A 15,720-nucleotide genomic window follows, 5' to 3' on the forward strand; every position below is an offset into this window, starting at 1 on the left:
ATAAAGTAAGCGGAAGATATTAAGGGCTTGTTCTTTCGTTGGCAACTGAACCTCTGGAATAAAGGTGAGTTTTCCACAGAACTAGAAAGCAGAGCTGGAGCAAATTCAAATTTGAAATCATTTATTCATGTTGGGAACATAACTTTTTTTGACATTATGTAATAATGTTCATTAATGCTTCTAATTTTACATTTACTTACTGCCAGTTCTCAAATCAAGGGCGTAGAACGGAAGAGAAGAACTGGCAATAAACTCTCCGCCACTCCTTTTGTCAGACAAGACAAAGGCAAAGAGTTTTGTAGTTTCTAGTAGTGCTTTTTAATTTAAAAGTGGAAAAAGGTTTTTTTTTAATTGAATATATTTCGTTTCAATTTGTGTATTAGTTTTCGATTAGTTATTGATTATTAATAATTTTACATAAACTTTAATATATTTTCAAGACTAGCTGATTCATGGTGGACTACTTTGTGTATAAAGTGAAATCAAGAATTAAATCGTTCTACAAATTACCGAATAGAAAACTTTCATTTTTTATATTGGTTACTTTGGGACATGCTTAATAAGTTTAGCACTTTAATACAGTATTTCTGACCACAATTTCCTAAAAAGCATTAAAAACACAATTATATAAGTAGGTACTATTCAACTTTTAAACATGCTCTACGAACTACGGAAGAATTGCTATCTGGTCCCCCATAACACAGGAGCTCTATTGTGCCTGATCAATTATATATTATGACAAACATATTTTGTTATGTATAATGTTTTACTCACACTCGTTCACTTATGAACGTCAACAGAAAAGATGTTAAATTGATTCTAAATTTACATTTATTACCAGTTCGCAAGTCAAGGGCATAGAGCGGGCAAGAAGAACTGGCAAGAAACTCTCCGCCACTCAAATTATTATTATTAAACATAAATAATTTATTCATCAGAAATATTGTTCTAATTGTATAGTACTCGCGTAGACAAAAGACAACTTTAATTTAATGTCAAACCAAGCAAGTAGCCTAACCTGTGCCTACCAAAACGTTAAAAGGTTTTTTAAAGTCGATACCCATCGTTATCGAAGTAAAGCGCTCCAGTACATAGGTAAAAATGTGTTGGAAATCCAAAATATACTAATAAAAACTCTTTTATAGTATATTTAATTTTTTATGAAACGAAACAAATTTCGCAATTTCGTCGTTTTTCACGTATGAAAAGGTAAAAGTATTTAAATGTAGAATATAATAACAAGTAAAACCACTTTCGTTAAAACGGAAACTCGCTACCGGAAAGCGGGTAATTGTATCTTTCGTTTATTTTTTCATGTGTTACAATTTATAGGGTGACCAGCGAAGGATGTCGGACCCGTGGGAGAAACCGAGAGTTATTTCTACTATTGCATGACGTAAAAATTAACAGGAAAAAACAAGGGTAATACTTTTCTTTGTGCTTGAATACAATAATATCTTTGGTTTATGTAAACATGAATTTAATAAATCGAAAATTAATTCGTAATTAAAGGGTCAATTTTTATTCCATACTAGCTAACCCGGCTACTTCTGTTCCACTTAACAGTCTTATAAAAATCGTTTGGATTTCAATAAGGTAATAAGATTAATAGAACTTTTTTTGCAAATACAGAATTGTTTTATTGCTTGCCATTGCGAAAGTAGAGTTTTAGGCAGTTTTACACTTAGGCATCTTCTCTCTAGACAATATTTTTTGAAGAGGTAACACAAGTCTTCGAACAAGATCAAAGGTTGTGCATCTCCTCATTCGCCTTAAGATCGGAATTTCTTGAACTAACACGAATTCGATGTAAAATGATACGTAGTTTTGTCAACAGATGGCACCACATGCTGTTTGCATTCAAAAAAAAGTAATTATTTCATTTATTGTTATGCGAAAACGGAGCGGAGAAATCCACAAAAAAGAGTACACTAACATCGGTCTAGCCGATCTTGAGCTATAAGTGGTGTAACTAACACGACTTTGTTTTATAATATTTAGATAGTTATTGTCTTTATAACAAAGATTGATAAAAAAGCAAAAGAAACGGCAATGACAACTTTATAACAATGAATTGAAATTAATTATGGTTTTCGAAAAACAAATGCAAGAGTAAATAGTTGTATAAAATTGAAATTGGAATTCCTAACCAAAGAGATATTTGAAGTGGCCAAAGGGGAGATATTTCAAAGTGGCCAGTATGACAATTAATCACAAACGACCATTTCATATGTAAGGACCTAATACATGAGCAAATCCGTATCTGTTATTAATAACTGTTTAGATATCTCATTCGCACGAATTTCGTTTCTAAAATATTTGAACTATTTATGCAATTGATAAATTGTGTTTACATTATCATATCAAAGTGGGTTACATTACAGATAACAAATGAATACGCAATAGGTGTGAAATTTTTAAATCTCAATAACTGATATCTAGTGCGATGGTTTAATAAATATATACAAACTGTAATGAACTACTTACCATCATATTATTGTTTTTATCTATCAAGTACAAAAAATTAAATTATTTCTTTCGCATCTGATGACAAAAATAAGTAGGTACCTAGATCAGGCAGTGTCGAAATTCGCACATACAATAGTTGTTGCATATGAACAAACAGCGTAATCGACTATTTATTTTTTCTTTCCTTTCTGTTAACAATATAATAATAATATGCTTTATTTCCAAAACTTAATTAAGCAAGTTTCATTGATTATTAATTAAAAAAACGTTTGACATTAGGTCAAAACTACACTTTAACGTTTAGGAATCATCATTTGCTTGTCAGGTTTGCCCACTGTTAAACATACGCCTTCTCCATCCGGTTCCACTCGTGGGTCAGACGCAGCCAGATGACCCCGGCCCCCATGATTGGCAGCCGTACAGTCTATTACTCTTTTCTTCAGTGATAAACTCATTTGAGACTTGAAAATGTACCTCCTCCATACAATGGGTTTTCAATGATATATTATGGTGAAGAAAATAGAGCCATGCAACATCTTCAATACAAAGAGTCCCTGATCGTGATTTTGATCTCTGGATCTGGCTATCCTGCCTAAGCTCTCATGTGAAAATCACACGATCATATCTTTATTTTAACGTAGTGATTGTCCCCATTTTGATTTGATGTTAGACCATAAATAAAAAACAACCGACAAATCTAAATCTAGATTTTAAAGTGCTAACGAACAGATCTGTTATAAACTAGTTATGAAGAAACGTTCAAGTCAAAACCCGATATGATTAATCATTAAAAAGACCAGGCCCAGGTACGCAGGTAATTTCACAATGTATTCAATTCTGGCTTTGTTCCCGCTGTTAAGTTTTGAAACACAATGCGGTGTTTATATTAAAATATGCAAGTGCAAATTGTTCTACGTAGACAAAACAATTTTATTTCGTGTGGATACTAAAGGCTGCAACACAAAATATTGTCAATCACAGCATCGCGACAAGATACGTCTTTACGGCCAATCACAAACACAATTTCTGAAGGGCTCTTCAATAAACCCCTTATAACGTGATTTCGTATAACGCGATTTCCGGTGTCAATATAACGAGATTTCTCAAGTTTTATTACTGGAGTGTGGAAATTATAATGACATGTCCAAAATTAGATGTGCGTATCTTTGTACGCATGTTTCAATTGTTTTGTTATAATTAAAATAGTGTTCATAGATTTGAACTTGTTCAAAAAAACAAAAAGACTAATCTTACAACGCAATTTCTTATGCCGAGGTTATATCGCACCTACCGCGGAAGAATTACTGTATTTGGTTAACCAAACTAATTCGTTTAAAATCCGAAACTTAACGAAATAGTGTCATCTATTAACTATATGGTAAGATTTATAAAGGCTTAGAAAGTAGTTGGTGCCTTTATTGGTTTAAAATAATTACACTTTCGTTACACACCTGAAGTGTAAACAATCTGATCTAAATACCGAATTATGAGATATTTTATCTATAAATTCAAGGGCACAGTATTATACTTGCGTTCTATTTTTAAAATGCTAGTTTATACGATTGAAGCATTTATATGAAAATGTAATTGCCTTATGAAGCCCACACCAAGGATCTTGGTCAAAGATTAGCAACGGAATTCCTGCCACACCCACGCCCACACATTTCGTACGACTAATTGAAAGAGCAATACGACTTATAGGTTGAATATTGCGCAGAAAGGCTAAATTATGTTTGTTAAATTTTAACTCTTTATATTTTAAGTAATTAATCTTTAGTATACAATAACAATTCCTAGAGAAAAGAAAGAAAGGTCGCCCTCTTGCACGATAGGCTGCCGAGCTTAAAGACGTTGATAGAGAGAGATGGAGACTTGGAGATAAAGAGGTCCTTGGAAAAAATAGAATTATTCATGTATAAAATGTTAACTGTGTATAACTGTAACATTTAAATTATTATTTTACAATTAAAATGTCCTAAAATAATAAAAAGACGGAAGACAATATATAGGGTAGGAGAGGATCCCGGGATTATAGAATGATCAGAAGTAGGGTGTCCAATGCCAGAATACATTCTGACCAGTTTTATGGTGGTAAAGAAAAACAATTTTATTTTATTTCCGATAAGGGAATAAAGAAAGACTGAATACAGTTATTTATGTTAAAGGGGTCGTTCAAGTACCTCCTTCCTCTTGTCAGCAAATCCTCGAAAATTCATTTCGTTTTCAAGCATAGACAATGTGTGAATAATATAAAGTAAATAATTACTTTTGACGTAATCACCAAATAATTAAGTCAAAGACACCCCTCCCCCCTGTAGTACTTACGTAATACTTTAACCAGAAAAAAATGATACCTAAAATCATCGTAATATAAGTTGTCTTTACCAATGGGTAACATATGTATACGAAATAATAAATCAGGCGGCCACTTGCCGTGCGGCAAGTCAACAGTTGGGACGGATGCTCAGTGGAGAGATAAGTGCAGACAGACAAAAAACACTTGCATCCCTGACAGACACTCGACGCTATCATGTGATCCTAACAAAACGAATTACTTAATTGAAAAGATAAAAAAATATTTTTTATTCACTTCTAAACCATGTTTATTAAGTACTTACTATGAAAAAATATATCTTTTATTTTCGGTATTTTCTTAATTATAAAACGCGGTGTTTAAAAAAATGAGACTCTTCATCTAATCTAATCAACTAATAATAAAAGGCGGTTAAATAGGGATTTCCAATGGGCCATACCTATCAAGCAGGATTGGCTAACGTCTGTCCTCTATGATAAAAATCAAAAAGCCCACGAAAGTATTAATATATTGTTTACTATATACATTAGGGCGATATTTTTACGTGATAATAAGGAATGTTACAGATAATAGTTTAAAATGTCTAAAATTTTATTAAGTAAGTACATTATTATCAAAATACAGTTCGTAAATTAAAAGCAAAACATAACAATCAAACTACAAATACAATATCTACATGTTTCTTAACCTACATAGTAAACTACATCAAAAGAAATTTAAAAAGTTTGGCCCCCGTGGCAGTGAATCTATGTCTAAAATATGTATATTACAGAATAGTTAAATATAAACAAAAATAAACGTAACCTTGTTTATAAAAGGTCAATGTAGCCGTAAACTTAATTTAAAATTGGCCTTGATATTAATTACATAGTCGTATATAGTCTATGCTAATACATATTATTATTGTAAATATTGAACTTTTTTCGTAATAAATTGAAAATCATTCATAAATTTAATATGAGAATGGTATGCAAACTTACGAAACGAACATTTGTTCATATTAAAACTAGGTTTTATTATATTAACTAGCAAAAGATTTACTTTTGGATCGGGTCTCAAACACAGAGAAAGGCCGGAATAATTCCAAGGGATGTCGGGCTACCTGAGAAACTACCTGTTCCTACACTATTATTATTTTACAGTTAAAACATCTTAAAATAGTGTATGGCCGCAGGATCAGTGAATAAAGAAGATTTGATTGTTCTCAGAATGTAAGATTCTTTTTCTTCCTTTTCTTTTGATACATTTAATGATATTCATTATGACATAGGAAAATAAGTGTATTTCTAACAGTATTTACAATATTTTTTGAAAATAATAAACGCCTAAAGTAAAAGTCTTTCTTCCAACTTTGATTTTATTTCCCTTCGGAGAAGACTTTTAGGCCGTGGGTCAAGTGCACAAGCGGTAATTAAAGATTTAGGTTGACTCTTGGTACTCCTGGACTCCTGGTAGATAGTACCTGTGACACCAGAGCTGGTGCTTTTATCGTTCAAGGAACAAGTATCGTATAATACAGCGAAGAAATGCTGGCAGCATCATAATTTTCTTAAAGACTTTCGTTTATTTTATTTTTTCGGTTTTATACTTAAAATGCTGCGCTTGAGGAAATACAAATAATATGATCGTTTCAACCCATCTCGTCACCCATGACGGTTATTTAGATTACGTGTAACAATGTTACTTTTAAACCAAAAACTCTGAGATCTGAATCAGGTTCTATCTTATAAAGCATCCACTGATCTCTTATGGAATCTGAAGATACAGTTTCTGAAAATTAGGTTTTGATTCCAGATTTTTATAGAACAGGGGGAAACATACAGGAGGGTCTCTTAACTTTAAGTGAGTGACCTATCGACACGCAATGCCAGAGGGCTTGCGAGTGCGATTCTTGCCGTTAAAAATTAGTAAGCTCTTTTCATGAACGGCTCAAGGTCGAATTGGTTATGCGTAATGGTGAAATGGAGGGCTATTTGAAAACATATACAACTTTGCGTTCAAAAGAGAACTCTCTCAAAATATATTTCGTGTTTTAGAATAAGGCATACACTAAATGCGAGGCCGCCCGCATATTTCTGACGCAAAACGACATAAATACCGATAAAGTCATAATTTATCGGGTAATGCTATTTACTTAATTTAAATTTCCAAAGTTATCAATTGTCAATATACAAACGTATTCGTTTCTTTTTAGTTACTTATATTAATGTTTTTTTTATATTTCTTTTTATAAAGTCTGGTTTAACATATAGATTTTAATAGCAAACGTTTGCAGAAACATACAATATGTTGAATCTTGTCGTTATCTCGTGTCTTATACAAATTGTGGAATGGTCATACAGTAACTCTTACAGAATATTAACCTCACTTAGGAGTTCGGGGACCTCTCATATAGTGGCATACTTATCAATTAAAAAAGATAGTTAAGTAAGCGAATATTTAAGTAAATAGGAAATTCGTTGTTGGAAATGTAATATTTTAGTAAATTTTATGTAAATATAACATATACTGTAATGCTTTTTATTATATGTTTAACTGTACCTTCTTTAATCATTTATTAAAGAAGGTAGGGACTTTTTACAAATTTACAATCTTTAACTACTTATTAATTTCAAATGATTTAAACAAACAATTATATTCGTTAACACAATAAATACACTGACAGTAGATAGACTCCAAAACAATAATAATATTCAATTAATAAATATAATTTCAATAATTGTAATTTTTAAAGGTTTTTCCTATTTCCATTTCCTAAAATCATTGGACCCGTTTCAGAGAATTACCATAAGGAATAAACATCGTGACACGTGACAGGTTTTTAATTGCACGCACGAAAAAAAATGCAAATAATAAATATGGAAAATATTTAAATTTAAATAAGATTTGAATTAAATTATTTACGCTTAATGAATTATGTTTACAACCTACTGTAAGTGACTCACCTCAGTCGAGTAGTCATCAATTACCAAGTACCAACCGAACAAGAATGATAAGAAATAGCCCGTATTACTTAATTGTACTAAATACGAATTACTTAGGATATATTTAATCGGCCCATTTCATAACAATCAAGATTAGTAAAATGTGTGATAGATATAATTTAATATATAAAATATTTAGTAAATCATAATACATATGAAATAAATAAAAATAAGAAAATTTCCTACGTTTCGTTGAATACTTTAAGAATAACAATACACGCGAAATATAACACTATAACATTTGCTTACTATAACGAAATTTCAGATATTTTCACACAAATGCGTTTAACAAAACGCCAACATCTCTTGTAAAATTGTCAATGGGAATCCGGTTTTTAAAAATGATTATTATCAAACGCCTTATCGGGGGAAATTCAATTTTTACAATTAGCTTAAGATCTCAACTATCTAAAAATTTATCATTGCAACGGCATATACTACGGGTCACATTGTACATATATAAGATTTTGTCTCAGTGAAACGGCATAAATGTTGGAAGAAAATCACCTTAAACATGTGCCCCATACACTAGTATATTTATATTTTATTTTATTTTTATTTTTATTTATTTGGTGCACAAAACACATTATAATCTTTACAAAAATAAACTTAAAACTAATAGTTATGAACAGGATTCTAATGTAAAACCATGTGCACACTGCAAAATTAATGTTACATCAATAAAAGGCTCATAACTAACAAAGGTAACATAGTAAAAAAAAAACAATAATAATAATAATAATAAGTTCCTCGACACCAATTTAACGTAACGTTAACCAGGACCACAAGGGTCAGCACTTAACCTACGATGGAGGATGTCTTTAACGACACTAATGAATTTATTGATGTTGCGACAGAATATGTCCACAAGTAAGTGGTTGCTCTTTGCCATCTCGTTATATTGACGAGCCATCCTGGTCAAAGGGTTGTAAAAAGAGATGTTATTCTTATAAGTTTGAAGGGAAAATAAATTGACTTCGTTAGCTCTACGGGCACTAAATCTAATGTTAAGGCTAATGTGAGCTAGTAGTTCGGGAGAGTCTATAATGGAGTGGGTGATTTTGTAAAGGTAAACTAAGTCGAAGACTATGCGTCTGGATTCTAATGGTTGAACTTTAAATTTCAGGAGTCTATCGCAATAATTTAAGTTAGACCGGCCAGGTTTTATACGATAACATAAAATTCTGAGAAATTTCCTCTGAATTCGTTCAATATCGTCAATGTGCACCTTATAATTCGGCGACCATATTGGACTACCGTATTCTAATATACTTCTTACGAGGCTGAAGTATAAGTACAAGGTGCTACGAGGATTTTTAAAACCTTTTGTGGATCTAAGAATAAAACCCAGAAGATGGTTTGCTTTAGACGTGATGTGACTATAGTGGGCACGGAATGAAAGCTTGTCATCGAACAGGATACCTAGGTCTTTTGCAACATCTGATCTGTTAACTAATTGACCATCTATGACGTAGTTCCATACGATTTTGTTTCGTTTATTAGTAAACGATATGACAAAACACTTGTCTATATTTAAATACATGTAGTTCGTCTTGCACCATAGTGATACGGTATTGATATCACGCTGTAATGTTAAGCAGTCATCTAAATTAGTAATAGAAGTAAATATTTTTAAGTCATCTGCATATAAGAGACAATTGCAGGACAGTTGTTGAATAAGGTCATTAATAAAAACTACGAAGAATAATGGCCCTAAGTGGGAACCCTGAGGTACTCCCGATGTAACTGCGATAGGTGCAGAGATGAAGCCCTTTAACGCAACCAACTGAGTTCTAGAGTCTAGGTATGAGCAGATCCATCTATATAAACTGCCGTTATATTGCACATATATGTACATATATGTGCAATATACATGTTATTATGCTACTTATAATTCATTGCCAAAAATGTATTGTTTACTTAGATCAATATTGATCTAAATAAAGTTAATGAGAGAGAGAATAGTATATTCTTTGGTTTATTCTTGACCTGCAGAACATGGAAAATTTAATACGAAGAAAGTTATATCGTGGGGGAGCTTATTGTGACTAATATGCTTAGGACAGCTTATAAGATCAAATTTCGAGTGATAAACCAAGTTGCTGCGCAAACCGGATAACTATTATGGACGCGAGACGTGATTACTACACGTGCGCATGAGTAATTCTCATTTAATTTCGGAATTACAATATTAGATGTACCTAAAAAGCTTTAAACATATTGTCTTTAAAGTGTTTCAGTCCGGTGCAGTACGTATATATTTTATTTCTGATAAAGTATTTTCTGTTAGATGAGGAATTCATAAAAGAGATAGCGATGTAGGATTTCAAAATCGTGGCGAGTACCAGAGACAAGAGGAAGAATTTGGCAGAGTCATTCACACCAGATCGAGTTCGTATGTAAAACGTTGACAGGTAATCTAATGTACTTAAATATAGGCAATTTTTCATATTAGACGATTTGCTACTTTATAAGTTTCTTTATAACTAAAAAATAAATGAAGCACAACCTACGTAGGTAAGAAGGTACCTTCATCTTAAGGTACCTACAGTTTTTGTTAAGTTGGATTAAAGGCATAGTAGAAGTTGAAGTTTGAATCATGTAAGCTGGTCAGACAGGAATGAGCTGACTCTACTAGAAAGTTGGAACCTGGATTTAAAAGCCAGCAATAGTAGAGATGTAATGATGTGATGATGGATTTCGCTTGGTATACCTATCGCATAGCGAATCCGTGATTGGATGCTGTTGGCCATCCTGCATCATACTGGATTAATATTGCGTTGAAACCGTATTACAAGTTTATTACAAGTTTTTGCATCGTCCGTATATAATTATTATATTGAATGGCGAACCGCCTACTTACCTATTTGTATACGATTGGTAAGATTAGGAAGTCTTATACGTAACTAACCTTCGACTTACTGTACAAATTCAATGAAATTAACATATATAAATATGTTCTTCTTTTGTTTTTCTTTTGTTATCATTTTTAATAACATTCTCCAAATAATTAAATAAGAAAAAATACAAATATAAAATATTTGCGTACAAAAAAGAGCATATTATCTCTTTTATAAAACGAACGGATTTTATACGGTTTTCACCAGCTGATATGGTTCATAGTTGTATATTAATTAACTGAAATAAAACGAGAATTTTTAAAGAGGTCCTGAAATACGATATTTTTGTGATTTTCGTTCTCGGGAACGATGCTGGGGGCGGAACACATGTTTATATGCAAGATATTCGGACATCCCGACGCCATTGGTCCACTTGACACGAACACATGGCGATACCAATTTTGTCTTTCCCAATTCTAAAATTAATTGAAGCACTAAAGACATCATGCACATTGCACATCTGCCACTCTGGACTATGTTTTATCTGTTGAAACGCCCCTATGGGGCTTGGGACACATTTCTGTTACAGTAACATTTCTTTAATGGATATATAAGTTATTATTATTCGGCTTTTAGGATTTTTATTTTTTAGTAGATTGCCACGATGATTTTACAAATAAGTAAAATATTTAGCAACAGGCTGACTTCATGTGAGTCAATTTCTTTCAAGTTTTTCAACGGCAAATATTAACGTTTGAGTATTTTGGTTTTCGTGTAAAATAAAGACATATCATATATCTGATTTATTGATCGTTTTAGGTAAGTAGGTATTCAGCTTTTTATGTCAACCAAGATTTATAAAAATAAATTAAAATTACAATTTACTGGGTTAACCCAGTAAATTGTAATTTTAATTTAAATACATTTACTTAATTATTTTATAAATAAAGAGACTTTTAGTGTGTTTTGTTAATTTGATACTGTGGTATTACAGTCAAACCTGAGTTAGTAACGACTGGGTAAGCAAGAAAAAGAGTTTTCTGAAAGAGTCACACAACATAAATAGAGATTAATGAGAGTATGACGTCATTTTGCCCTCCTAAAACCAAATTTTCTTATTAATCATTATTAACATAAAGATTTTATATGACTTGATTGAAATAACGTGTTAAAATTCCATGCATCTCAAATATCCAGATTACCATACAATACGTTATTCATGGAAAGAATGGCCTCAAAACCGGTCTTCGGGACCAGTCATCACACAATACGTACCTGCCTAGGTGGCTCTATCAAAGAATCTATTGTTTTAGCGATTTTTAGTGCCCAAGTCAATTTTAAACGCGTGCGAAAAGGGTGTAACCTCTTTGAATGTAAACAAAAGAAACAATTATATTTAAGCGTTTTATTTTATATACATGGTAAAGTAATCATAACGTCAGATAATAAGAAACGCTCAATAAATATTCAGCTATTTTAGAGATAGAAAAAAATTACAATCTAATCAATAGAGAAAACTCAACACACTTTCAAAAGGGCCGCAAATGCGTTGCCGGCCTTTTAAAAATTGTTACGCTCTATTCTTGAAGGGGCCGTTAAACGAATTGGTTCGGGAATACTTCAGTGGACTGCTGGTTCCACATAGTGGTGGTGCGCGTCAAAGATGCCTTGAGGCAGATCTGTGGAACGGTGGACGTCAGGTGAAACGCATAGTATTTTGCATTTTGCCTTCACGCCCGATGATGAAATTCAACACCAGGTATCCGAAAAACTCTCCTGAACATTCTCCATGGTAAATGACATACTTACTTAAAAGATATATACTTAAAGCTATTTTATATAAAATGTGGTATTTACGAATCCGGAAAAGTTGCCTATTAAAAGTATGTACATGCCCAGTGGAGCAGAAAGCGATCATTTACTGCTCGTTAGTTTCTTGCGACCTTTCAATTGTGTAATCGTGGTCCAATCATGCGCAACGTTGCCAAAACTAGGTATTTAGTACGTTACATACAAACATGTAAATCGCGAATCGATGTCATATTATACAACAATTACAAAAACTTTGGGGACTAAGACATGTCACCTTGTTCGGTAGAGGTCTGCCTAAATTATTTTGAAGTAAATAGAGCCAATCCCACTTAGGGATAATAATTATTGTGGAAACAATATTATAAATCGGCTCAGTAGGTTTTGAGTTTGTTAATATCATTTAACGGACGGGGTCTGTTAAATGATATGGTAATGGTAGCTGTCTCTAGTACATTTATAAAAACATACCTTTTACTTCATTAGCTGATTTAAATTAAGTTTTGGTCTTTGAAGGAAATTTTAAGGAATTCCAATCATTGGTAAAGGATAAGAATATATTATAGTAAGAATAAGTAAGAAGTATTATAGAAGAAATATAAACAGTAAATTTTACATGTGCAAAGATTTTATTTCATTATTAATCATTTTTACACATAATATTTTAGAGTAATAGCACACATCAATAATATACGAGCACACTCGAGAAAACAAAAGAAAATCTTCGAACAAGGTCAACTAATAATATAATTTACAAGTGCATATTATGCATAAACTCGTAAGGTCGAATCTACCTACCAGCTTAGCTATGTGGGAGTCAGGTGTAAGGGCAGGTGATGTAATGTAACTAGGAAATAAATATATGGATGGACATATGACTGGCAACGCATAGCGTGCCATTAAATTATATCAAGCAAAGGATTTTTTAGGGAAAACTGATAGACTAGTGCTAGGCAGGCTATTTCTAATTAATTTGCGATATTTGTTTTAAAATAAGTGTTGTTTGTTTATTTGCTATTTTATAAGAGTACCGACAGTTTTTAACGCCGGCTTTTTCTCTCGGTCTACACCGTCAACTTTGTAGATGATTATGATGAGTAGATGACGATGAGTAGGGATGTCACCCGATTTAAATTGAATGATGTGGATTAAGTGATACCTGTATCTTATATTCCTGAATAAACATTTTATTTTTTGAAGTCCTTTAGTTTTGAATGTTGTATCAGCCTATAAGCCTAAGTAACAATTAACTGTTTATTACAAATTTGTGTGTACATAATGCAAATATAAGTATCATCTTCATGCATCGTTGAACTAATTTAAATTGACCTTGGCCATGTTATTTCTCCTAGTTCCCAGCGAAGACATGAGTATCAGCTAGTTTATTTGCCTCTTCACAATTTCGCATATTACGGGTTTGTATGCTGCAGATATTGTTAAAGGCTGCTGTCTATAATAGACGTTCTGTGAGCCTTCCATCGCGGATACAAAATTTACATAGGTACTATGACTACAATAAAGTAACATATACACAATATAAAACTAAAGCATAAGTGTTTGATGGTGCGTGATTATGATAACAAATTTTCTGTGGCTGGCAATATTTCTGTACTTTGACAGAAAATACTTAAGGAAGAATTAAGTTTATTGAAAAAAAAATCCCAAGAAATAAGAAAAAGTTATGCGTATGTAGTGATAAAAAATGGATTTAATTTGCAATTTATGTAAATACAGATCGGATAAATAGAGTATTTTACAGAGTACCTACACGCTAATAAACCGCTATGAACTTTACACCGCGTATGAACGCGCTTTTATTCAATATTTAGTTTATTCGACGTATACTTATAAACGCATCACACTGCAAACTTCGCGTAATTTTATGCAACAAAATAAAACCGACGCAACAGCTGACCTAACGGTTTAACCATCAACGGGAAAACACATACATTTGGCTTCGATTCGTTAATTCGTAAATTGAGAATTCAATACTTCCATAATTTAACCACCGATTAACCACGAGATACCGCTACAACCACTATGTCAAATTGATAAAATGTCGCGAAAGTGGTCCGCCGTCCGCCTGCACGTACATACCTCCATTAGATACGCAAAAACTAGCACTGCCATTACGAAACTTCGAAGAAACATAAAGGATAGTCTAGTCTCAAACCTGACACTAAAACCAGACCTTACAAGATTGATATTCCCTGTTGTATTAATCTTATAAATGCTCATAAACCAGTTTCTAGTAGTTGTTTTGCAATTTTAGTTAAAGCATAATGTTAAGTTACGATACAGTAATAAATAATTAACTAAAACTAAAAATTAATAGTTTACACAAATATGCGAGAATGTCCTATCGAATACGAGCAATTTCTGTATAAAGTATAATTGGATACCTAGATTTATTAACATTGCTGACAAGTATGCCGATCCCTTTTGTCAATTACCTGTCTCCGATAGTTAAATGGCGCGAAAAACTTTTAATAATACCTATGTACTACAGCAGTTTTGTTGGTCAGGGTTTTATATAATATGGTTGTTATTTTATTGTTTATCAGAAACGGTTTCAATACAACTAAAAAATTAATCTCACCTGTCCAGTAGCTTTCTTATATCGCAGCGTTGCTTCCCGTACGAGGTCCCTCACCAAAAGGTCGCCAGCCCCACAAGGTACCAACACTCGCACAGCACCAAAACACACTGTCACTTTCATATTGACAACTATGATTCACTTCACCACACACTCGCTAAGCTAACATATTAGTTTTTTTATAAACTAACAGAAGCACTTCTACCTTACGCACATGGCAAAGGTAAGCTTACGTTGAGGCCGACCACGAAGCGCAGTTGAAACAAAAAGAACAAAAACACAATGACTGAATGTTTTCATAGCGCTCGTTTACCGTGCTGTTTGCACTCGTAGAAAATTCACTTATGGTATCACTTTTATTGAGTACAATAAAGAATTCCGCGTTTCACATTTCGATAAGATTACGCGGAAAATTAGACTCGATGCGCACGCTCTGCGGCAGCAACGGTCGTGACGAGGTGTATGAATAAGAATTCGTTTGATAGTTGTACGAGGGGGGTGCGGCGCGGGGTACAAAACCGGTTTTCGCAGCCAATGAGCGGCGGCGACGCGAGGGGCAGCTGTGCGGGCCGCGTCATAGTTCATACCTGATACCTGCCATACCTTTGGGTCTAGACAAGGTAAATGTTTAATTTCTAAACCGAAAATGGATTATAAGGATGAAACTTAAATATAATAACTAACATCAATATTTCTCTACTCTTCCAA

The 15,720-nt window shown here is 32.8% G+C and overlaps 1 protein-coding gene across 3 annotated transcripts in view; it reads right to left on the reverse strand.

Annotated features, from left to right (window-relative positions):
- Nucleotides 1–15,477, reverse strand: part of LOC110991573 (partitioning defective 3 homolog) — a 50,708-nt gene extending 35,231 nt beyond the window's left edge. For all 3 annotated transcript variants that reach the window (XM_022256968.2, XM_022256964.2, XM_022256960.2), the window contains exon 1: nt 15,016–15,477. In XM_022256968.2, coding sequence (XP_022112660.2) covers nt 15,016–15,135 — 120 coding nt within the window. In that variant the 5' untranslated portion in view covers nt 15,136–15,477. The remainder of the gene's footprint in view (nt 1–15,015) is intronic.
- Nucleotides 15,478–15,720: the final 243 nt, after the last annotated feature.

This window comes from Pieris rapae, chromosome 11 (assembly GCF_905147795.1).
Source record: "Pieris rapae chromosome 11, ilPieRapa1.1, whole genome shotgun sequence".
Taxonomy (NCBI): Eukaryota; Metazoa; Arthropoda; class Insecta; order Lepidoptera; family Pieridae; genus Pieris; species Pieris rapae.